This window comes from Zonotrichia albicollis, chromosome 16, assembly GCF_047830755.1.
Source record: "Zonotrichia albicollis isolate bZonAlb1 chromosome 16, bZonAlb1.hap1, whole genome shotgun sequence".
Classification (NCBI taxonomy): domain Eukaryota; kingdom Metazoa; phylum Chordata; class Aves; order Passeriformes; family Passerellidae; genus Zonotrichia; species Zonotrichia albicollis.
The window spans coordinates 9,415,302-9,439,902 of NC_133834.1; the positions used below are offsets into that span (position 1 = coordinate 9,415,302).

At 40.5% G+C, this 24,601-nt stretch overlaps 1 protein-coding gene across 1 annotated transcript in view; it reads left to right on the plus strand.

The window, feature by feature from the left end:
• The window catches only part of SHISA9 (shisa family member 9), a 176,675-nt gene extending 154,561 nt beyond the window's left edge, over window positions 1-22,114 (plus strand). The window contains 2 exon segments of the mRNA XM_005487664.3: window positions 2,418-2,573; window positions 19,487-22,114. Coding sequence (XP_005487721.2) covers window positions 2,418-2,573; window positions 19,487-19,854 — 524 coding nt within the window. The 3' untranslated portion in view covers window positions 19,855-22,114.
• The last annotated feature ends 2,487 nt before the right edge of the window (window positions 22,115-24,601 follow it).

Consider the following 24,601-nt stretch of genomic DNA (forward strand, 5'->3'; position numbering starts at 1 on the left):
TACGTCTTTGTAAACAGTCAGGGGAGAAAATGACAGCACCATCAGTAACCCAGCAACCGAGAAGCAGCAGAGTCTGTCAGTGAACACCTGGACAAAGCACAAGTTCACCTTGGTCATCTTCCCCAGCACATTCCTGGGGTAGCTTTCTCCACTGTGCTTAGAGAGGTGACTGAATAAAACTGAATAAAACTGATATGTCTAAGTAAGAAACACACAGAGAAACCTGTCCTAGTTAGCTATGCCTTATTTACATTGTTTTTACAAGTCTCCATGGCTGGAAGTCATTTCAGCAGTGAGTGTGGTGCTCATAATATTTTTAATGCAGTGAAATCATGATGTTTTGACACACTGAATAATAATGGCCACAAGGGAACTTTATAACAATAGTGTCCATGAAGTACTGATTTAGCTCTACTCAGAAGACAAATCAATGACTGTAGGGTTAAAAAGTTGACACCTTCTTTACAGTGAAGGTCCCACCCATGCTGGTACCTTCAGTGCTGCCCTTTACTGAAATACAGCTGTGCTGGCACTCCTGCTCAAAGTGCACTCACAGATGCAGCCAGAGAGATATTTGGAAGGTATGGATGGTTTGGAAAGAGTGGGCAGCTATTCATTGGCTCAAACATTCTATTGAGAGGCTCTCCTCAGCTGTACTCCAGAGATGGAATGGCAAAGGATTGCAGAAACTCCTTTTCTAAGAGTCACTCAGTTGGCTCAGACATACCAGTACTAGAACTGAACAGAAACTGAGAATTTTTACTTATGACAAAATAAAAATTCCTTAAAACAACAACTGTTTCTGTGAAATTGCTGACTTAACCAACTTTCAAGGTAAACTATCAAAAATATTCAAAAAGTGTTCCAATAATTTTTGGGGAATTCTGAAATAGAAAAGTTTCTCATTTTTGGTTCTTCCTTTTTAAGAATCAGTAACAGCAAGAAGAATTGTAGCACTGGTACAGTTTTTTGGTTTGATGATAGCACTGGTACAGTTTTTGTCCTGTTACCTCAGGGTCCCCTCCCACATTAGGCACAGGTGTATGGGATGGACAGAACTCTGCAGGGCAGCCCCAGCAAGACCAGCAGAGGCTGCACCAGGCCCCACAGACAGCAAAGAAGTTAAAAAACACCTTTGGTTTCTTTTCTCTCTCAGCAGTAAATCTGTTAACTGACTTCAGAGCTCCTGCTTATTAATGAGATGTGGAAAGCCAGGTGGCTCAATTCCCTTAAAATCCTGGCAGAGTGCAGGGATATTTGGCTCCTGCCAGATCCTGTGGGCACTTGGAGGATGCTCCAATCCATCCATCACAATAAACTGCCTTTCCCATAACTGACCTGCTTTCTGTCTACATGATCTCTATGCTGTGCTTGATGCTGTGGAAGTTGCTGTATTGTCACCAGGACAGCACCATGGTGTCATTGCAGGAGAAAAATGTGCTTGTCTGTGATTGCAGAAGCCATGAGAAGGTTCTAGAATTGCCAATCAGCTCAAAGGATCTCAAAATACATAGCCTAGAGAAAGACTCAGCAAAAAAGATACACTGACCACGTTGAAATCCGTTGAAATTTAGGTTTGCAAATTGAGTGCAGCATACAATTATGATCAAATTCTTTAGAGGCTGGAACTGAACACTAGAAACAACAAATGAATTTTAACTTAGAAAAGTATACAGGCTGTATTCTCTACTAAAAAGGAACAAATCAATTTCAGAAAGGGTATAGGGTTATTGGTGGCATAAAACGCTACATAAGCAGTGATTAGCTCCTGTTTTTGTGAATGTCTGCTACAGAAAACATGATCTTGGTATGATATTACAATACCCAGCATCAGGGGAGAGGAGAATACACAAGGACAAAGTGTGTGCTTTGAAGAAATCACCTAATGATAGTCATGAGGCAAAAAAGCACATTTTACACTGTGATGCTTGTCTACAGAACACAACATAATGCTGTGCAAAGAACAAAGCTGCTCCTGGTTTTAAAAGCAGTGTAACTGTGAATGTGCAGCAGCCTGAGCCAATTTAAATGAGTCTGGCTCTTTTACTGCAGAGAACCACTCTACTGCCCTGTATTCAGTCTAACTTGGAACAAACTCCATGTTTTGCTTTGTATCTTAATGCTGTAGCAAATTCAGTATTGTCGGTGTTTAATTGTTTTGAAAACCTATTTTTTAGTTCAAAGACCTTCTTATACAAAAATTATTGTGTGTTGCCATAATTACTTGTCAGCTTTTAATCATACCCATTAACTGTTCAAAGGACAGGTCTGCTGTACTCAAACTCCCACTTTGTAATACTGTTTTGTTGCATTAAATCTCAGGGCATGTTCTGTCTAATCCATACTCAAAAATGACGTTGAAAACCTTAACTCTAATTCACTCCTTACTTAATGCTTGTTAATTTTCTTTAATACAGATCCGCCACAGATGAATAATGTCATGCCAACATCTCCCCTCCTTCCTCAGATGGCACATCAACATTCCTATCCCAGCCTGGGACAGATCACAAACCCGTACGAGCAGCAGCCCCCGGGCAAGGAGCTGAACAAGTACGCGTCTCTGAAGGCAGTCGGTGAGTGAGCGGCCGGCGCGGTTCTGCTCCAGCTCAGCTCGTGGCACTCGCTGCCTCCAAGCTGGAAACAAGCTCTGCCTCAGCTGGACTAGACCATGCTCCAGTGCAATATGGGATATCATGTTACTTGGAAATGCAATGAAAATTAAGACAAGGACTGCAATTTAAGGATAAGAAAATGATGGTGATGGTATGATGTGAGCTCATACATGCACACAAAACCACCCCATGCCCCTGCAAGACATTTCCCAGCAGGTTTCACCTGTGATGTACGAAAAAGGTTCAGCCCAAGTTCTTCGTGTCTCAAACCTGTGATGAATAGGGAGTTGGACTTGATGGTCCCTGTGGGTCCCTTCCAACCTGAGATATCCTATAATATGCCTATATATGCATTGTGATGTGTATTTCTCACAGCTTTCTACACAAATGAGAGAGAAAAACTTAGAAACCTGCCCAAAAAGAGAAGGAACTCACACAGTTCTGAAGTAAGAGCTTCCACATTCACTGCAAGATGCACATTAGTAGATCACTGGAGGAATGTTCTGAGATCTTGTGATTTCAAACAATTAGTGCATGATAAAATTCCTAATAAAGATCCCAGAGTTGGGTTATTTCTGTGCCTGATTAATGTTATTTTAAAGAAATGAGAGAACACCCTCAAAGAAACGGGGGGATAGAAAAGGACAATAACGAGTAAAAACTTCAAAATAAATTTCATCTTGAATGTCTAAGTTTATAATAGTTTCCAGGGGTTGTAAATACTTGCTACACACCCTGTAATGACAGAAAGCCCCTTCCAGACAATAATACATTAGGAACTGGGGTGTCTTTTCCCAAGAGCCCTTGGTTGCCTTTCACATATGGATGTTAACATCATTTCCCCATAAATTCAGAGCAATGCTACTCTCCCTATTTCCTGACAGAGATACCTATCTAGAAAAAGAGCAGAACAGCTCAGAGCTTTCTGATTTAAGAATCAAGTCTTCACCATGCCAGAAAAAAATTTCATCATAAACTTACATTCCTTTATCTGCACTTCAGGATACCAGACCTCTAACAAAATGTACATCAAAATCCCATCTCAAATAGCTCAGTTTTACTTTAGCTTGTTGGTTTTATATCTCACAAGTAGTGTTTTAAATCTGTTTATAAAAACAAGGGTTAATAGCTTTCTGCTGGGTTTTGAATACCAAGCAGCTTCACAATTCCTTCTTCAAAAGGTGCTACTGTGTAATGATGTGGTGATTATCACAGATTTATGCACTGATATGGAGCTTCTTTTTCAGATGTCAATTTAGGTCAAGCCAGTCATCAAAGCTGAAAGGTATTTAAGCATAACAAAATGAGAGATGAAACACTCTAAGAAACTTCTCTCATCTGCCCAAGAGCCAGTGAATGTACCTTTTAAAAAAATGATGAAATCAGAACTTATATATTTCTTGTGCGTCTGAGTACAAGTTTTTAAAGCAGCTAGATTATAACCATACAGTTAAATCAACCTTGAAAGATTGTGCACTTCAGCTCCAGAAGTTGTATAATGCCTCTTAGAATCCTAAACTAAATTAAACATAATTTCAGGGACATTTTCGTCCAGGGGGATTGCACCATCTTTCCATGCTTTTCCCATATTCTTTCCCTCCCTTCTACCTTTTTTGCTAAGTTTTAGATGCAGGTGAATTTTCACAAGTACAAAAGCGCTGCATTGTGATCCAGGCTTCTCAGCAGAAAACAAGACAGGTTTTGAAACTGCTGCACATTCACACCTTCTGTCTGAACTTATGGAACAAGGACTAAATACACTGGGTTTTCAACCATTTTCAGACTCTCAAGGCCCTGCTTCCTCCCAAGAGTACCTCCTGAGTACATCCCAAGGTCACACAGAGGCTTTTCCCTGATGCCAGCCAGGCCTAGGTCTGTGAGCACGCTGACATCCAGCTCTCCAGACTGCTGGGTTCGTGTTGGCTTTCAGAGAGCTCTGACAGGGAAAAGGAGCTGGCCAACATCAAGCCCACCAGCGCAAATCTAACCTGACATCATCTTTTGAGCAACCAGACATAGACTGAGCTCACTCTGACCTCGAGTCACAGGGCAAGGCATCTTTTGCCTGCCAACATTCAGACCTGTATTTATGGATCCCCAGAGCAGGTTAATGAGTGTGTGTAATCCATTCCCTTTTGCATTCATTGATAGTGGATTGAGGGTGCATTCATTTGCCTCAAGAGAAACTTAGTAATGGTTGTGTTCTATATTTCTCCATGCATTTGAGGCAAACTGTATTTACCTAAGTGCCCCTTACTCTGCACAATCCCATTGTTTGGGTGTAGTCCCCTTTTTTTTTTTTTTAATAAGGGACTGGAGGAAGAAGCAATTCTAATGTTTTGTAGCAACTGTAGCTATAGCACATTAATATCCCTCATCAGAATGTGGCCATAAGTGGTAAGAAGTTTAGATAACTGAAAAAGTGAAGCTTTACCAGAGGCAGTATTAAATTAATTTCTACACAGCTGTTTTCTTCTGAACTACAGATGCCCTAAAAATTTGGCTTATTTTAGAATTGAGCTACTCATTCCTCAATGATTGTGTGCTGTGAAAATTCAGTTTATGGAAAAGTAACAAGTCACATTGATCTCTGTTTTGATCATGTTCAGGTTCTCCATTAACTTCAGTAAAGATTCAAGTGCTTGTGAAAACAAGAGACAAGAGAGCCCTTGCTATCAGTTTGCATTGTGGGCAAGAATGACCACACCTGGGTAGCGAGAGCAAGCTGATCCCAGGAACAATTTTAAAGCTACACCTCATACTCCAGGTGACAGAGCTTAGCAGAGTGTGGCTGGACATTGGACTGCTCATGTTCATGCAATGTGTGCATTGCAGTGTCTGATTCAGCACCACAGCAGAGGACAGAGTTGAAAGGGCTGCTGTGGATGTATTTTATTTAAAAAGCTAAGTATTTTTACTTGAATAAGCTCAAAGTGCACAACCAAACACTTTTACACTCACTGGAAGAGGATGTCTTCCTCATTTCTTGTTAGGAAATCCTTTATTTGCTGCAGCCTCCAGAATTCCTTAAGTACTGACCGTGGTTGTTGACCAAATTCACCTTTCCCCTTCCTGCCTGCTGGCATTTACATCCCTGAATGATGTGAGGACACTCTGTGCCTATTTTGTATTCTCAGATGAGTGCCTGCAGTACAGTAATGTACTGGTGAGTTGAGATGTGCTTACTGTTTTCCTCACTGCACTAGAATTTTATTTTCCTTCTACCTTGGCACACACAGCACCAGGGAATAACCAGCAGAGGACTACTTGGAAATGAGGCAGAGAACACCCATTTCCTGAACAAATAGATAAGAACTTTACCTCCTAGCATCTCCAGCCTACCTGGCTGACTGCTCTGTTAGGTGCACTCTGTTAATCCATTATCTTTCCATTTTCAAGCCACAGAATCTCTTTTCAGCAGTGCCAAATTTTTCCCACCTCAGAATGTGAGAGACTATCTGAGGGAAAAGGGTTAACCAGCTCCAAGACCAGTCCCAGCAGAAGTGGTCATTGAATTTTTTTCCTAAACACCCAGTGTCTGGAAATTTCAATTTTTTGGTCACCTGAGAAAACATGATCCTAGTTTTCTTCAGTGCTTTTGCAGTATTTGATTATTTATGTGAAAAGTGCAGAAAGAGGTTTTTCTGCATAAATTATTCTTATTTCTGGTTCATCAACCATGTTTTTACTCCATGCTTAAATGATTATTGCTCACTTAAGCAATACTGACATGCCTGAAGCTACAAGTGGATGGAGATCTTGTAGCTGAACACCTTCATGAAATTCAAGTCCCAGGACATACAAAGGTAGCTCATCACAAATTTTTATGCACATCATTTGGACATTCATTTGGAAAGCATGAACAATCCAACTTCAAAATCCACTCAGCTAAGCTGCAAGAGTTGTAGTCCATCCTGTTGCATTAAAGTTTCCTAGAGCTCAAACAAGCCTCATTATCCTGAGTTATTTATCCAGTCACACTCTTCTGCAAGTCTAGCGCAGTAACAGTTAATTTTCTTTCCTGAATTTCAGGGAGTGCAAAGTTATTAAATATCTTCAGACCTTCTTGCAGAAATGAAAAAATACTCCAAACCCAACTTCTAAATCCCCAGAGGACTGGGAAAATTATCACCCAGCTGCTAGAGAGGTGCACAAACACGCAAGTAAAAACTGAGAATACAAATGTTTCTACATTTGATTTTCTGTTTCTTTCATGAATTTTCTCCTTCCCTTCTCTCTCTCTCTCACAAAAACATTTGAGGAACTGACTGGACATTGTCAAAAACTAAAAATTAAATAAACATACAATGAACAAAATTCCTTCCCAAAACACAGACTGAGAAAGCCTTCCCTGATGCTGGGAGTTGTTAGTCTCCTGTGGGATTAAATCAGATCTAATTGATTTGATATAGTGAAGCTAGGAGGATATAATTGGCAGCAGACCCACCATCACATCTCTGAGTCTACAGCTCCCAGCATTTCTTGAAGCTGCACAGTTCTTTGATCCCAGAGGAAACATTAGACTGTGAGCTAGCTCTGCTTGCAGTTGCAAAACTGCAAAGTGAGACTCTGCAAATATGACACTCAAAGAATAAATATCTCCTGGTTAGGTCCCTGCAGAACAAGCGTGGCCACAGGTGTGCCAAGGCACCAGGCAACAACTCCCCAGAAAGGTGAAGCATAAGAGCAAACTGACCTGGTCCTGTGTCCTCTGCACACAGAGAGGGATCCAAAGGGAAGATCACCTGAAGCTTTGCTCTGGGCTGTTATCTTTGAGCCATCTTCTTGTCTGATGGGAAATTTGTTGCTGCTTTCTCCCAGGCTTCAACCCTTCAATTTCCATAGAAATGGCTGTAACTCTGTGCTGGTGCAAGATCTGTCTCTCACCATGAGACTCCCTGTAGTTCATTGTGCTCTGGCCTGGAAAGAAACACTGCAATTGGAAAAATGGAAACACAACATGCCTGCCGATGCATTCACAGGTTTGATACAGTCCAATTGTAGGAACAGCAGAACTACAAATTTACTAGACCCAATATGTTTGCATTAATTTACTTTCCTATACCGACCACACTGTTACACTGAGAGGTAAATATTTGTGTTTCTTTGGAAGGCTGAAAAAGGAACTGTGCTTTTTCTTCAAAGACAAAAATAATTTTCAGTTACCACTTCCATAAGCAGTTACACAAAGATGGATCAAAAACATCTGGGGCATAGGAGTATCTCACTGGATTTAACACCATGAAAAACAGGGAAGCAGAGATTAAAGCATCACTTGTAATACCCAGAGGGTGATTCAGATAATGATTTCATATATCCAGAGGTATGTGCTGTGTCATAAATAATGCTCCACTTGATCTGCCCAACTCAACACTGGAGCTACAGATCTGGCTCAAGAAAGTGGGACAAAAAGCTGGGTATCTTTTCATTATTATTATTATTTACTCAGCCCACTGTGGCTGGAGATTTTGAAGCTTTTGAGGGTTCATTTGTTAGGGAAGTCTTTCATATTTTAATCCTTGCTTCTACTTCAGGCACAGGAGAAAACCCTGGCAGCACTCAGGAGCAAGCCCTGCTTTACCAACCCCTGCCAGCACCTTCCCTCAGCCTCCCCAGTCCCCACCAGAGGAAGTGGAGCATCACTTCTTTCACTCACATCTTCTGATGAGACCCAGCAAATTTCACAGCCTGCCCAGTGCATGCAGATGAAATTACAAGACCTTTTCTTGCTTCCACTAAATAATTTAATTATTTTATCTGTTATTTACCCAATTGGCTTCTGATACCCACAGGCACACTGTCATAGTTAAATACAAAATGCTTGGAGAGTCTTGATCAAAATATTTTCTTGTTTTATCATCCAGAACACTCATTTCTCCTTCCAGTGAAGTACTCATATTTTAATTATAAATGTGGCGTTTGTGCAGAGCCTTAGTATCTTGAGCTAAATCATCTGCTTTGCTGACATTCTTTTTTGGCTTTTTAAAAAACAACATTTTACTGTAAAATCTACAGGAGGATATTCTTTCTGAGGATGGGGAATTGTGCTCTAAGCAATCAGACTTCCAAGCAGCCATTGCCCATTCCATCCTTTAGCAAACAGACAGATTTGTGAACTTTGGGGATTTGTTGGTCTTGGCAGAAGCAACATCATGGCAGGAAGGAAACTGCAAATGGTCCTTCTTTAACAGGAAGCAGTTTTAGCACCAAAACAGGATTCTCTTGGACACTGTCATCTATATTGGCTCCTTTCTTGGACTTTAGCAACACACTGAACTCAGGAAAGAAAGGAAATCTGACCTTGAGGTGTATTGAGTTTAGGTTTAAACTTTTAGTTCTGTGGGCTGGACTCATACCTAGTGAATTTGGTTTTTCTGAACTTGGTCAGCTCCCTGGTTATGTAATGGCTGAAGAATATTCATAGTAATTTATTAAACCTTAACCTCTTTTTCATGCCAAAAGAGCAAATTTAAATCTGTGCATCCTAATTCTTGTTCTTGATGTTGATATTCTTTGTATCTATTCTGCCTACCATAGAGAAACAGCCTCTTTTTTTTTTTGTTATCAGCACATTAAAATAGTGAAAAGTAAATCACCAATTATTCACAGAAGTTCAACTTATAAGCACCACTCCACATTCCATCAGTTATGCACCATAGAGAACTCACACCCTTTCACTGAAAATTAGGTTGGCTCTCTGGAAACTAATTGATTTTAAAAATCCTTATTATGTGATAATGAATCAAAATGAAACAAAAATCTCATTTTTATGGGACATAATGGGGAGATCTAAAATAAGAGTACCAGAAACCCAGCTAACTGTTAGAGAATGGGGTTTTGCTGTCTTTTGCTTGTCTTTTGGCCTTGAAGGTAGAGCCTTCAGATGAAATGAGCTTACAGTAACCAGGTTTATTTCCATCCATTGAGATCAGTGGTGACCTCAGGAAGAAAGGAAGTTAATCTAAATCAAACATGGGTTATTCCAGCCTATTTCTATGAAATGCTCATGAATTTTGCATGAAATTTTTATACATTAAGTGATGTGAAGACATGAGTGAAATTTTATGCTCAGGCAATAAAAGTGAGCCAATAAAAACTGGACTCAGCTCATGTGATGACAAAGCCTAACAATGCTAAGCATTTTCACTTGCAGCCCTTCCTAAACATCCCTCTCTGTAACTGTTTTATTTTGCAATATAAACATACTTTTCATCCCGCAATGCAATTTTTGTCATCAATTATTTAAGCATAGAGATTGATCCTAAAGATATGAAAACAACTGTGAACACCTGCAGATAAACAGCAACACTGTGGGATCCCAACTCAAATCTAGATTGCAGCTAAGTGTGGCTTTTAACAGTTCCCACCATGGAGCCTACACATGGAGCACCACTTGCTTTTAGCACACTCCACCCATTTTCCCCTCTGGACTATTAGCTTTGTAGGCAATCTATGACAATATTTTTGCAGGAAGAGTTTCATACCTGTGTTCAATGTGTGATATCATGTTTTAAGATTTTTCAGCTTTGTACACGGGTATATGTACAAATGTGCAATGTTCTTCGGGATTACCCATGAACACAAAAGATAGTGAGACAACTGATAGGAATGAATCCCTTATTAACAATATCATATAAATAGCAGCAATTATCGCTCTGCTATTTTGGTTCTGCAAAGGGGGCTCTAAAGACAGTAAATGTGTTTTTAAGAAATTGCACACATAAAAGTCACAGAGACCATTGCTTCATTCCTACACATTCACACTATAATAACAAAGAGCTTGAGGCATGGAGAGAGGAAGAGCAGTAATATGATTTGCAATGCACAGTTAATTTCTGCAAGAGTCTTTCTCTAACAGCTTATTTTGAAGAAGAATAAAGGGAAAAGAGAAGTTGAAAAAGAAATCTGATATGTAGTAGTAACGATACTACAGCACAAAAAAACCACCACAGAGATACCACTTGTTTCCATTCTAAGGGAAATCTGAAGTACAACAGGTAGTTTCTGCGGGGGGAAGGTTTGCCAAGCTTTCCAGGCTATGGAAGGTGCTGCTGTGGGGAGCAGCCAGGGCCCTGCCACAGGGGAGGAGGCAGAGCTGCAGCTCAGCCCTGAGGAGCTGCTGCTCCTTTGGCCCAGCCATTGATGTGATTGCAGTTCCTGGAGAGCAGGGGAGAGAGGAGCTGTGCCCTCCTCTGTGGCTGCAGCCTGGTGTGTCCCTGTGAGCTCTCCATGGCAGGGAGCTGCATTCCCAGCCTGGCCTGGGCTGGCTCTCAGTCACTGATGCTGCTGCCTTACATCAGGGATCTGCCTTGGACTTGGCCCAAGCTGCAGGAAAACCTGAAGAAACTCATTTTCTTCTGACAGGGCAAGTTTGGGAATTGCCAGGGAACACGAGTTCCTCTCACTTTGACACATATCTCTGGTTTGGAAACCTCTGGCAACCATGCTCAAGAGTTTAATAACACAAATGCTATAGAGTCTAAAAAGAGGGAGACAGGAAAAGAAGAAAAACCCAGAACTCAATATGCATAAGTATAGCTATGAAATTACTTCATTCTTTTTTTTTTTTCCTCTCCTGAGAAAAGAGTAGAAAAAGATAACTTTCTAATAGAAACTACTTATGCTACTTATGCCAGAACTATTTTGGAAAAAAAAAAATCAACTTCAACACAGAAAAATTACAAAAAATCCTTTTAAATTAAAGCAGTTAAGAAACAGATAAAATAAAAATAAATTAGGCAAAAAAATAGCTACTACATCACTGGGACTTATTTTTTTCATTTAACCAGTACAATTTAAAAACCCTGTAGGCCTTTCTTCATGTTGAGAAATAATAGTATGATGGCAGTTGAAAGGCATAAAAATGCAAGTCTATTTCAGCACTAAAACTATATCTTAATTACATGTTCAGACTCTGAATTGGGTTCTCTGTGCTCTCATGCAGCTTCCTATGTCATCACATCTGGTATTTGCAGCTCATCTGTAGCTGATTCAGACATATGTGCAAGAGTTATAAGCAGCAGTATATGAAAAGAGACAAAAATATCAATCAAAAGTATTAAAATTGAAAACAAAACCGAGCACACAGGAGAACGCCAACAGCGACGTGTGAAAAGAAAATTCAATTATGTTCATGCTAAGAGCGGTTGTTACAAATAAACGTGGTCAGGAATAGCAGAGCTTTTTCAGTCAACGTTAGAGAAGGTAAATTGACACCTGAAGAGAAAGCAAGCAGGCTCTCTGAGATGCTGAACCCCCTGCAGAACAAGGTGAACTCTGCTCTGCTGTGCCCCCTCTGTGGGCAGAGCAAATGCCCCTGCCATCCTCACACAAACGGAAAGTCCTCACCAACCAAAAAGGTTACAAACAATTATTGTTGGTGTATGGAAGCATTGCACAAGTTCTGGCACAATCAGATTTATCCTGAGAAGCATTAAAAACCACCCAGTGAAAAAGCAAGCAAGATTACTGGAAGAAGTGGAAGAAGCCTTTTAAGCAAATCTCCTAAGTGTTAACCTCTTTGGCTTTGGACAGCATTTTTAGAAAGCAAGCCAAACCCTCCTTTCCTAAATCAGTTTATGCTGCAGTCATGCTTTATTCAGAAGTTAAGCATGACAGCATGACTCCTTAGATAGTTTCTATTCCAAAAGGCAAGTTTTCATACCATATATAAGGTTTCCAGTAAAAAACCTGATAAATATGTTTAAATGAGATAAAATGAAATAAATATTTCACAGTAGAACTTTTCATATTTATTTGCCATTGTAGATGCCATGAAAGCCACAAGCTTAGAGGGCTTTAGGAAAAAAAAAATGAAAAAACAGATTTACAGTTACAGGAACGCCACTGGCTGCATTTTCAAAGAAAAGTCAGAGATTTTAATACATAATTCTCTTAAACTTTTACAATTTCATCCCTTTGGATCAAGAATAGAATTGGTGCTCTTACTTCCTCTAAAATTTGTCATTCATTGTACAATACTGAACCAGCAGTTTAGCATGTTGGTGCTTGAATTTAAAATGTTAAATCACTTGAGGTTACAACCAAGCAGTGTGATCTTTGTCTATCTGCATGCAACAGATTTCATGTTTGCTAAAAACATTTACAATTCTAATGTTATTTTAACATGACTCAGCCACCATTTGTTTCCAGGTTCACAGAGCCTGTATCCTGATTAGTCAGGAAAAGTCCTGTTTTTCTTCTACTGGTTGGATTTGAGTATCTGCATGCCAGTGGTCCCTAGATTAGGCAGAATGTGTGTGTATCTGGAGTATTTTGATCAAAACCAAATCACAATATCACTGCAGCACTTTGCAAAATTGAATCATAAATATTGCAATTTAATACTATGCAAATCAATGCAGGCAAGTATACAAAGCCCAGCTGGAAAATCTGTTTTACATGTCCAAGGAGAAACCTGCCTAAACTCCCCCAGTAAATAAACATTCGGAAAAAGAGAAAAGCAGACTTTGCAGTGCTGTGCTTTTTGGCACGTTGTCAGAAGAGGGGCACTCTGCTCCCAGCCATGGGGCTGCTCCTGTGTTGCAGGGAACGGCAGCCCTGCTCCTGGTGAAACACATCCTGCCCGATGCCTGAGGAGCCCATCAAACTCTCACTGATGCCAGGCAGGCAGCAGACTTTGCTGTGGGGTTAAAGAGCAGTGCTGAGACTGGAGCCTTCACTTACCCAGTCTAATTGCATTCCTGTCCTAAACCATTCCTAATGTGTCTCAAAACACAGAAATATTCTGGCCTCCTCAGCCTTTCATAAACTGTCACAAAGATAATCAAAAGAAGAGAAGAAATGTTTGGGCCTACATATTTATCTTTTTTCATGTCTCATATCTTGAAATAATGTTATTTCACTGGGAAAACAAAATGTAGTCTTGTGTCTGGAGGTGGACAAGCTCTTTTCAAACAATGTCTGAGAAGAAAAGGCTGATATGGTTTTTTTTTTTCATGCTTGGTCTCTCTCCAGATCACTGTAAGAAATCAGTAAATAGATGAAGTGGTAAAGGGGGCCAGGAGAGGAATAACACTGAGCCACAAAAAGAAGTTCTACAAAACTTATGAGGGGTTCTATGCACTATGTGTTTTTCTTTACCTCTGTCAGTAGTAGGAAATAAAAACTATGGGAAAGAATCTAAAGATATAAAACAGTCTTCATTTTCAGAATGTCTTGAATAAAGGCAAAATGGTATTAGAAGAAAACCAAATATTTAGGACAGAAATCAATGCAGGCCACAGGCTGAATTCTGAGTTTTCAAAACTCAATACAAGAATGAGAAGGATGGCCACAGACAGATCTCTCACACCATCCTGCCATTCCCCATTCTACCAACAGAATCCTGTCTTGCTGAAATTTCCCCATGCATTCTGTTTCCCAATCCCCTTCATATCATGCAGAGCAAATGCTTCCATGGTCCGTGATAGCTGGTGAGCCCCTTAATTCAAAACACAGCTGATAGTTATTTGTTTTACTGCATGGAATACATTTTCCTGTGAATTTATTGGATCCAATCCATACCTAGGGGCAGCTAATACAACCTCTGAGTTTTTTCCCTCACCCAAGAATAAACTTGTGCTAACGTACAAATGATACTTTGATTTTCAGATGAAATCCTGCAAGAACTCTCACACAGAGCTGGTTTATGTCCTGGAAGCCTTTGAACATATTGTCTTAGATGCTAGCTTGGAAAGGCAAATGAATAAGCAATCACACACTCAGAGAGGATCAACAGCACCACCAGAGGCAGCAGCCCAGTATTTCCCTGGGCAAAATTCTCATGCTGCCTCTGAGTCAGGATTCATTACCCTTCTGTCCTTCCTTGAGTTTTCACTTTCATTACTTAGAGAAAGAGAAGTTTCCCACAGCTTCAGGTAATGACACCAGGCAAACCCATGGCTGTGGAAGCAAAGCCTTGTAACAAACCGCTGTACATAACAGAGACAGCCTCACAAGCCTCCCACAAACAGGCACTGACTGCATTTCAGCTGTACCATGGTGTGTCACTGATGCAATTCCATTGCTCTCCTGTCCTCAGCACTTTCCACTGCCTTGCTTTCTTCATCTCTAGCCCTTCATTTGAAATAGAGTCTTTTTGGCTAGAATAAAGCTCTGCATTTCACAAACTAGTCCTTAAAATATGTTCAGAAAACAAACAATTCTGCAAACATCTAGTGAGAAACAGTGTTCCTACATAATTTGATATCTTTGACTGTGACTGTAAGGTCACACGGAAGTTTTGATTTGGGTTTTTTTAAGTGCCCTTAGAGATTTTATAAGGGCTCACTCCTTTGTGGATTCTCTTCTCTCAATTCAGAGGCTTCTTTCCACTCCTAGGTGCCCATTTTCACAAAACCTGTAGGACAGCACTGTCTTTCAGGATTCTGCCTTCTCCCACAGCTGTAAGTGGTGTGAGTACTCAGAGCCATGGACCCACAGAGATAAGAGCATTGTCAGTAAGGAAATGAGTTAAACTCCTGTGTAACATTTTACAAGAAAAAGAAAGCATTCACAATGATAAGGCATGGTCAGAGGTCTCTGTGCCACACGTGCTTACACAGTGATGTTGATGACTACTTAAGCTGGGGAACAGAACATTACACAGTTTCAGAGCTACCTCTCAAATACAGCTTATATTCAAATAAGCTCACTGAGAAATTCTGGCCCTTTGGCAGCCACAAGGATTTTTGCCACTGATATTCAAGAAAACACATTTTTATCCATGGTATTTACTTAGGAAGGGACTCACTGTTTTCCATGCTTTTGTTACATAACTATGGATTATGAAGAAAGATGTGAAACTTCCATGTCATAGCAGGCTCACACTTAAGGTTGGAAAAAAAATCAATTTTTTCCAGATGAACAGTAAAACAGTAACTAAATGGGTGCAGTACCTTAAAGAAGTAAAAGCCTTACGGAAATATTGAAACTGAGAACATTTTTGTAATTAGCTACCAAGAAGAAGGAACTCAATAACACTCGGAATTAAAGCCCTTCTATTATTATTTTGCAATGTTGCAATTATAATTTTTTTACTCCTTTTTCAAACAAAACAGTGATATTTTAAATAATATTTTTTACCAATCAAGATACAGAAGCAATGGAAAAGGCACTTCTATAGCACCTTTCATCCAAAATCTCAGAATACTCTACAAATAGCAATTCAACTTCCTAACACAAGTTCCTCCTCCAATGTGCTAACAGCTCATTTTACAGCAGGTGAAACCGAGGCAGAGGGAAGTTGAGTCATGTACCTAAGGTCACATAACAAGTCCATCCTCTAACTCCAAAATATCTCTTCGGATGTTTAAAGTCCGCAAAATATTTATAGGGTCTGCTTAAGAAGAAAAACAAACTCCCTCAGATTCACAGATGATTTTTAAAGTAGTTGGCTTCACGATACTATTAATACACTTTTCTTGGTAAAACATTTGTTACAAAACTGTGCTCAATATTACTGTTCTGAATCTTTTCTGCTTTGAAAATGAAAAGAAAGAAACCTTGTTTCTAGACTGTAGTAGCATCAGGTCACTCACACAGAGCACAGCCCACTGCTGTTATGAAACCTGCACGAAAGAACGACGGTGCTAAGAGTTGCCAAAAGCTCTCTTGAACAACTGAACAATTCAGGTTTATCACTGCTGATTTTGCTCCTATTTGCTACAATGCTATCTCCTCCCCCCATTTTTGGTACCAGTGCCTGTGTGGCCACCTGCCCGTGCAAGCAGAAACAAACCAGGATTGAGGGAGGTTGAAATATTCGGCGCAGGGCTGCCTTCCACTGCCAGCACAGGGAAGCGTCCGCAGGCAAAGCCTGCAAAGTGTTACTCGATCAGGACACAAACAGCAGCTCTCCCACACAAAACACAAAATCAGCCACTTGGCAGCTGTTTGCCAGCTTTCTGCTTGAATTTGCTGATGAGGATTTACAGTTCACATCCTGGTTTGTTTCCTTCAAGCCCAGTTTCCAGAGAACAGTTGAGAAGTCCCTAGAAAGGGACAATGGACTACATCAGTTAAAGCAACTTTAATGGAACCAAATTTACAGAATTGTTTCACCTTCTCTGTGGTTTTCCATAAGAAACAAAGAGTTGAAAATCTGGCATTATAACATGGCATTAACAAGGTCAGAACCAACTTCAGACATGTCAGAGGCACAGTCCTTGTGAGGCTGATTTCTTCTTCCCTGTTTCAACAGTGAAGGGCTCCTTTATATACAACAGAAATACAATTTACTCTTCTGTAGGACATCATCCTCAATGTGATTGGAGATATGAGTGGCATATCTAATGTCTGATAAAATTCAGAGACCCAAAACCATTGCAGTGGGAAAAGGGGTGAGTGAAAAAGTTAACAGAAGCTGAGGACGTGGTGTGAGTTTGTTGTGGCCTCAAAAGGGAAAATGGCAGGAAAAGCCAGGCAATAAAAAAATCTGCATTTTTTGGTCATTATTTACATAGCTGCATCACCACTGCTATTTCTAGAAAGAGAAGTCATTATTTACCTTGCAGCTGATTAAAGATCTTGGCTACAGAAGACAAATTGATGCAACATAACTAATATAAAATTAAAACTACAAATTTATACATTTACTCTCTTCCTATGTTAGATTAGCTAAATTTTTAATTTTTGTATGCAAATTAAACTAATTTAAATGTGAAACAGGCATACAAATGTATCTCTATTAAAAGCTGGACATAATTAACTGTGCTGAATTTGAATTATGGAAGCTAGTGTGACTTTTCATAAATAGCCAAGGTCTAAGTCATATGACATCACTCCCCTAACAGCTGGCCTGCAGTGCCTTTGATGTAAAAATTTATATAAATGAAGACTTGTGTGAATATTCACAGTGCCTTTTCTGCAACCATTTTTTTCAATTATTGATAACAGATTAATGAGATAATAGTAATGCAAATGCATTTCCAGCCTGTTTTTATTCATAATGGTTCTGTGACATTCAGAGAATATTAACAAATTGAAAGGACAAGCCACATGTAGAACTGGAAACAGCTCTTTCAGGGAGAAATAGGTACAACTTCTTGATTATTCAGATTACAGCTCTCTAAATGAAACAACTCACTCCAAAATCAAAGCAGAACTTCACAGACTCTCTTTGTAACACATGACAGGTCCATCAGCAATTGCAACTGCACGCCCTGGGCTGAAGTGAGAGCGGGCCATTATCTACATTCTGTGATTTGTTTCCAGCAGAAGACACCTGTATGCTATAGAAAAGCATTCACTCAATGCCTGGAAATGGAACCAGATGGAGTTGGTTAAAACACACAAAGCCCAATTTGACAGCACAGAAAGGAGCAATTTCAGCCCACTGGAGATGAAACACCTCTTTAATGACACAATTAAGGATTTAAGAGCAGAGTCCAGTTGCACAGTCATTTATACAAAAAATGTCATGAGATAATAAATAGCAGCTGCCTTTGGTAATATTCCTCCCTGTTGAGGGGCCAGGACAAGGGGGATGCACAACTGAAGCCTGATCTTGAAGATTAATATGATGCTCCTGGGAATTTCCCCGCCTTGCATAAAGATCCAGTTCAGAACTAGAGACAGGGAGAAAAAAGTGCAACAAAAGCCTCCTAGGAATACTTGGGTGAGAGAAAAAGAAGGAAGCTACATAAAAAACAGTGCAGGGAATTAAAAACCTCATGAAGGCAAAAGGAGCTGAGCTGTAGAGACAGCTACATGCACCAGACTTCTGCAGAGAAGCCTTACATGGCATGGCTTCAAGGAAAACGGATGGATCCAGCTAGGGCACGGTAGAAGTCAAATCCAGGCTGACACAAAATATATTCCAAGCACACCACTGCTGATTAACACACTGCCAGTTGATCTATGTATTTGGCACTATCTTAAATTAACATCTAAATTTTTGAAGGGGGAAAATAAACACTCTTTACAAAAAAGGAAAGATCTTAAAAAATGAAATTCAGTTAAGCTTTCCTTAAACCTCAGTCTCAAAATTGAAATGAGTTGCTGGATTGCTGCAGAATGCCTTTAGCTTCCTAAGCATGGTTCATACTTTCAAGCAAGGCCAAATAAATGCCAGCAATAACAAACTTGAGCAAAAGCGTGCATTGGAAGACATTTGCCTAGGAAATCACAGAGGGCAAAATCCTGATTTGAGAACTGCAATGCAGTATTTGTTGGCAGGGCTGTTGCTGTATTTCTTAGTGGCACTGACCCCAGAAAATTATGTCAGAACCTGGAATTTCGGATTTTCATGGCCTGCAAAATCACAGGGTAAATACCCAACCTTCAACAACCCAAAGTATTTTCAGCCCCATAAAGCATTAGTGACCTTCCAGCCATTTAGGAGCACAGATCCCATTCTTATATTGCCCTGAGGCATTATTGAACAGAAATGGGTCCAACTAATCACACACCATGAGACCTTACAGCTGGCTGGGTTAAACACCCACGAGTCACTTTGCATTTAAAGGGATGTGCTCTCTCACAGCAATGCGACCCCATATGCCGCAGTATTCCCAGGAAAGCCTGTGTACTTCTGTAGGCTTCCCGAATTTCCTGTGCTATGTGACATGAACAGTGATGAGATTCATAGGACTCCTCGCCATAATGTAAACATCAGCACAACCTGAGTGATTTGGGGCAGGGACAGTCCGTTTGTCAAGGGCAACAGGGTTTTGTCTGCATGTATGAAAGCCTGGCACAATGGCATCCAAAACTCCAGAGCCAAAATAAGGGCTGGAGGTGGTGTGGATTTCTCTTACTGATGTACCTGTAAATGTTCTGGTCTGCAGATAGAGCTGTGTAAGACCTACCGCAAACCATTTTTCCTGTGTCCAACTGATTCTTTTTGTCCCTCCCCTTTTGACCCCGAATAGCTGACAAAGTCAACGACGACTTCTACACCAAGCGCCGGCACCTGGCCGAGCTGGCGGCCAAGGGGAGCCTGCCGCTGCACCCGGTGCGCCTGGACGACGAGCGGGCCTACACCATCGACAGCGGGCTCACCAGGCAGAACGGCAAATCCAGGATGGGCAAGATTCACACACACCCCCTGGGCTACAACTCCCACTACAAGACCTGGGACCCCAACGACCCCTCCCTGAGGCGGCAAGCGTTCCCAAACAAGGGCAAGCACGGCATGGGAGACCCGACGCTAAGCGACCCGCTGACCACCCGCAGCCAGCACTACCTGGGCCCACAGCCATACTTCATAACCAACAGCAAGACAGAAGTAACTGTTTGAGTTTGTTTTCTTTCTCTTTTTTTTTTTTCTAATGAAATCCTTTAAAAATCACACGCAAATGTATACACAACACAAACACTCAACCAAAAGGCAAAAAAAAAAACAAAAATGAAATTAAACAACAAAAAAAAGAGGAAACAGAAGGAAGGAACTTCCACCTGGACACTTTCGGTATCCAGCCAGCTGTAGGCCGAAGAGTGGGTTAATACCATTCAGCAATACACACTGAAGGTTGAATTACAAACTCCATTTGTATTTCACAATGGAACACAAACCCTTGTGACTAAATTTTTTTACTTGAAACTAAAATCCATGATGAGAAGTAGCACAATCTAGAGAAACTTTATGTCTGCTTAAACATTTACACTATGTTCCTGCCTTGAGACAGAGGAAGAGAGAGAGAGACCAATATACTGTAATATATTATTTCAGAGAGGAATTTTGTATAAAACCTATTAATCACTAGACCTCTGAAAAACCAAGAGCAACCATCTTGGTACGATCCCTAACATCTACTATTGTACTTTCACATTATCCTATAGAGAACGCAAAAAATATATATAAATTAAGGGACAAAGACACTTTCACAAGGATATAAAGACTGTTATGATTAAGAGCATATGGGACCTTTCTGGCTGGTAGAGAATTCAGCAGGATGATAACAGCAGAAGATTTCATTTCAGTTTACTTCGTTTGATTTGAAATTTTTGGGAACCTCAAAAATAAGAAGAGACACTTCACATGACACAGAAAGCTGCTGGGGGAAAAAGGGCATCAGAATATTCCCTCTCAGTCCTCCTGTTTTCAGGCAGATGGTAACTATTCTCACTTTGCAGACTGTCAGGATTTTTTCTTCACCTAAATGTTTTGCCTATCTTCAACTGCTTCAGACTGAAATTAAGCGTGGGTGGTGCCTTTACTGTATTACTATTGTTCAATGACAGTCTTGTTCTTCAAAGTGACCCCTCTGTTCCTTTAAGCTATTTCCTCATGTTTTGCTAAGGATGACAAGGGTTCTGCCCTGCTCAGCCTCCTCTGTTTGTTCTGAAAGGAAACTGGACTACATCTCCATGCAGTGGTTGCACAGTCAGGACTATTTAGTTAGCCCCTTCATTTTCCCAAATTCAACTTTTCCCCTCTAGTCTCTCATTTTGTATTTGCTTTTAGCCATGGCAGTTCTCTGTAGTTCAAGTAAATGTTATCTGGTATACTGTCTCTATCGTTTGGCTTTCTCTAGTGGTGTTCCCTCTTGGTGGGCTGTGTGGTGGAAGAGGCTGGTCCAGCCTCAAACATCAGAGATCTGGGGTTAAACTAAACAAACAATTGGACTCATGGTCTTGACTGTGGTTCTGATGAGCAGGATGCCTGGTTTGTGTGAGTAAAACCACTTGAACTGGGCACTGGTAGCAAACTCACAGTCCTGGGCCTGTAAAGGCTTCAGCACATCCACAAAGAGACAGAGTTGGGATGGGGTGGCAGGCGATGCATTCAGTTTTTCAGTGATTCCTGTCCTTCCCCTAACACAAGTCACTTGGCTAAATCCCAACTAGCTGTCCTACTACAGTTGCATTCTCACCAGCTGTCAATTCTTCAGGAGATTAGGTCTGGAAGAGTATTCAGGGAGGAGTGAGAACTGTTATGTTGTAAGAAGAACTGGAAGTGGCATTTCTTACTGTACTCAACTGACAATGCTTCTGCTTAGTCAAGGATGCAAGGGCTAAGATTTTGAAATCTGGTTAAATGGAGATACCATTTTTTTTAGCTATATCAAGATTGATTTGCATCCTGAGAGCACCGGTATCTCTCCATAAGCGTGCTGCTAAATTTTATGATCATATGTTTTAAGACTATCAGAAGTAGACAAAGCCCACAAGACAAATACTTTGCACACAACCCAGACTCTCCACTATCTTACTTTTATTCCTTTAATCTTTATTGCCTTCACAACTGGCTGACTTAATTTGACCCTTTATGGAATGTTGCTGTTAATCCATATGCTTTAGATACACATTACAGCTGCACTCTTAATTCACACAGGTTTCGTGTAACTTGAGCATATTTTATGTGGAAATATTTTAGTAACTGTATGTTCTGTAAGTAAACCCGTGTTAATACTTGTTAACTACAGAGTTTATGATACCAATAATACTTCCTACAATAAAATGTTTGTTTGTTTTTTAAGAATGTTTATTTGTAAACATATGTATTCACTATATTACTATGAATTTCTTACCTGGCAATAAAACTGATTCTAAGTGAATCCAACTTGCTGGCTCATTCCTAAACTTGTATCACTGGGCCACTTTTTGAGTCTAAACTGAGCTTTTGGAGCATCTCACTGCAGCCAGTGGGGCTCATATCAGCACAAAGGATGTTCTGCCGCTGCCAATGTGAATGAGGGGTTCTTTGGAAATCAACTGCATGTAATCTGCATTATGGAGAAGCTGGGGGATGTCTGAAGCTCCTTCCAGGCCAAACCATTTTGTGACTCTATGACTGCCTGCTATATGCAATACAAGATACACAGGGATTGCCAGCCTAGCAAAACTTCCTGTGTCCTGTAAGCCTCCAGGCACCACGCACACCTTGTGCCACTTGATCAGTTAATTAACGTTTTGAGGAAAAACAACAACAAGGTAAGCATGCCCAAGGGCAGAGGCTGATCCTCATGAATGCATGGGAGTTCTGCAATAAGCTTCAGACACATCCAAGCACTGCAACTACTCAGCCAGAGCAAATGAAGCACTGATGTATACTGCTTCAAAAATTTTATATATTAATTAGAGAAGATCCTGTACACAACATCTGTGTACCAAGCCTGCTGGAACAGAAAGTCCTTACAGTCTTTTAGTAGTGCTAATGGCTCATAAAGTTGACAACCTTGGTAGAGAGTTTGGGTAGCTTCTTCTCCTTTCTTTGCTAAAATGATAGCGAATAAATTTCAGAAGAAGAAACAGGGAGTTGGGAAATCCAGCTTCAGAATCCACTGAATGCACGACCTGGTGCAAATTCTTTAGAGAATTTATGAGTCTTTGGAAGCATGGCACATTATCAGAGGGAAAACATCAATACAAAAGTCTCCAGAATTAGCCTTCTTATACAGCAGAAAAATCTCATTTTCAATATACACCATTATGGGTGCCAGGAAATAGTTCATAAAAGCCCCATTTTTTTGTTACAGGAGCATTTCCCTGCCTCAAATACAACTACAGAAACAGCTCCTTTCTGCCAGAGGGCTTAGGAGAGACATACAGAGTTTGGTCAGTGCCAGAAAAAAGAATTTTTTCCGGTGGCCTTGGAACCCACCGGAAAGCCTGGGGAGCCCAGGGGAACACAAGCCTAACCTGCAGCAGACACAACTTCTGTTACAGCTCCATCTATGCACATGTTGTTTCCAGCAGCAAATTCCTGACTGGAATCACAGATGGCAAAAGGGCCAACTGCTTTGCTAGTAGAAGCGCCTCAGCATAGCTTTTGCTCTTTCAGGTATATGAAAACTTCCAGTGAAAACCCACTGGAATGTGATTTTGTGTTTTCACATTTTTTTTTTTCTCTTCTGACAGCCTGACTCTTTTGACACCACTAGCAAGAATGGCACTGGGCTCTCACCCCCATTTCTTCCATAATGGCTCTTTGATTCTAACACAGGTGCAGTGACTGCAAACAGCCCTGCCAAGAGAGGATGGTGCTCCTGCACAGAGCTGTGGAGTCTGAAAGCCAAATGCTTCTGGTTTAGAGCCCTTTACCCTGGAACCATATGTTCTCATGACTAAATCTTCAGAGTATGGTCCTTAGCTTACACAGACTGAAGATGAGATGGTTTATATAAATAGAGGATCAGGTCTCATGAGATTTCACACTACAAGGTGTCTCCACGACTCACAACTTTAGATTTTAATAGATCTGGGAAAAGACTCATGCTTTGGTCTGTTCTTATAGAATGGTTATTGAATCTTGGGTACTAAATAAATAATCCTAGTCCACAAATCCCTTTTGCACACAATCTTGAGCACTTCATTTAATCCTGGTCTCTATACTTGAATACATGGAGGACTTCCAATGATAAATATAGTCTTCACTGTAATTATATCATCTTTCTAATTGACATAGATAATTTTATTTTGCTAAACAAAAATTATAAATAGGCAATATTATTGTATTAAACTATATAATCTCATATATCATCTGCTGCTAAAAATGTGATCATAGGAGGAGCACCACATTACCAAAAAGTGAACATTGTTGTTTTTATCAGTGGGAAAGTCATACAGCTCTATTTTGAAAAGTGTGTGTAAAACAATCTTAGAATTCATGCGTCATGCTTTAGACATTTCCAGGCTCAGATTTTGCTCAGCCTGCAAGCTGGGTGAATCCTCATACCTGCCAACCAGGCCCTTCCTCCCCGTCCAGGGACTAATGAAAGCCAGGACCAAATTAGGGTACTGGTTAAACCCCATATCTGCACAAAAGCTGCTGTCAATGCAATGAGGGATGCAGCAAGCATTTCTGCAGAAGATGCACCATGAAGAAACTGACACACTTCATTCAGCTGTGCAGGCCCTATCATGTTAGCACAGCATGAGAGATATATTTGTCCCCAGTGACAGCCCTTTGTGACAACCTGATCCTAGTTTTGGGCATTCTTCCTATGTCAGAATCTGCCAAAGAAACAATCCTGAACAGGCCATGCTCCCTGAAGAGGCCCTTCTCATCCCACAGCCCCTCTTCTAACAAGATAATGGTGCTG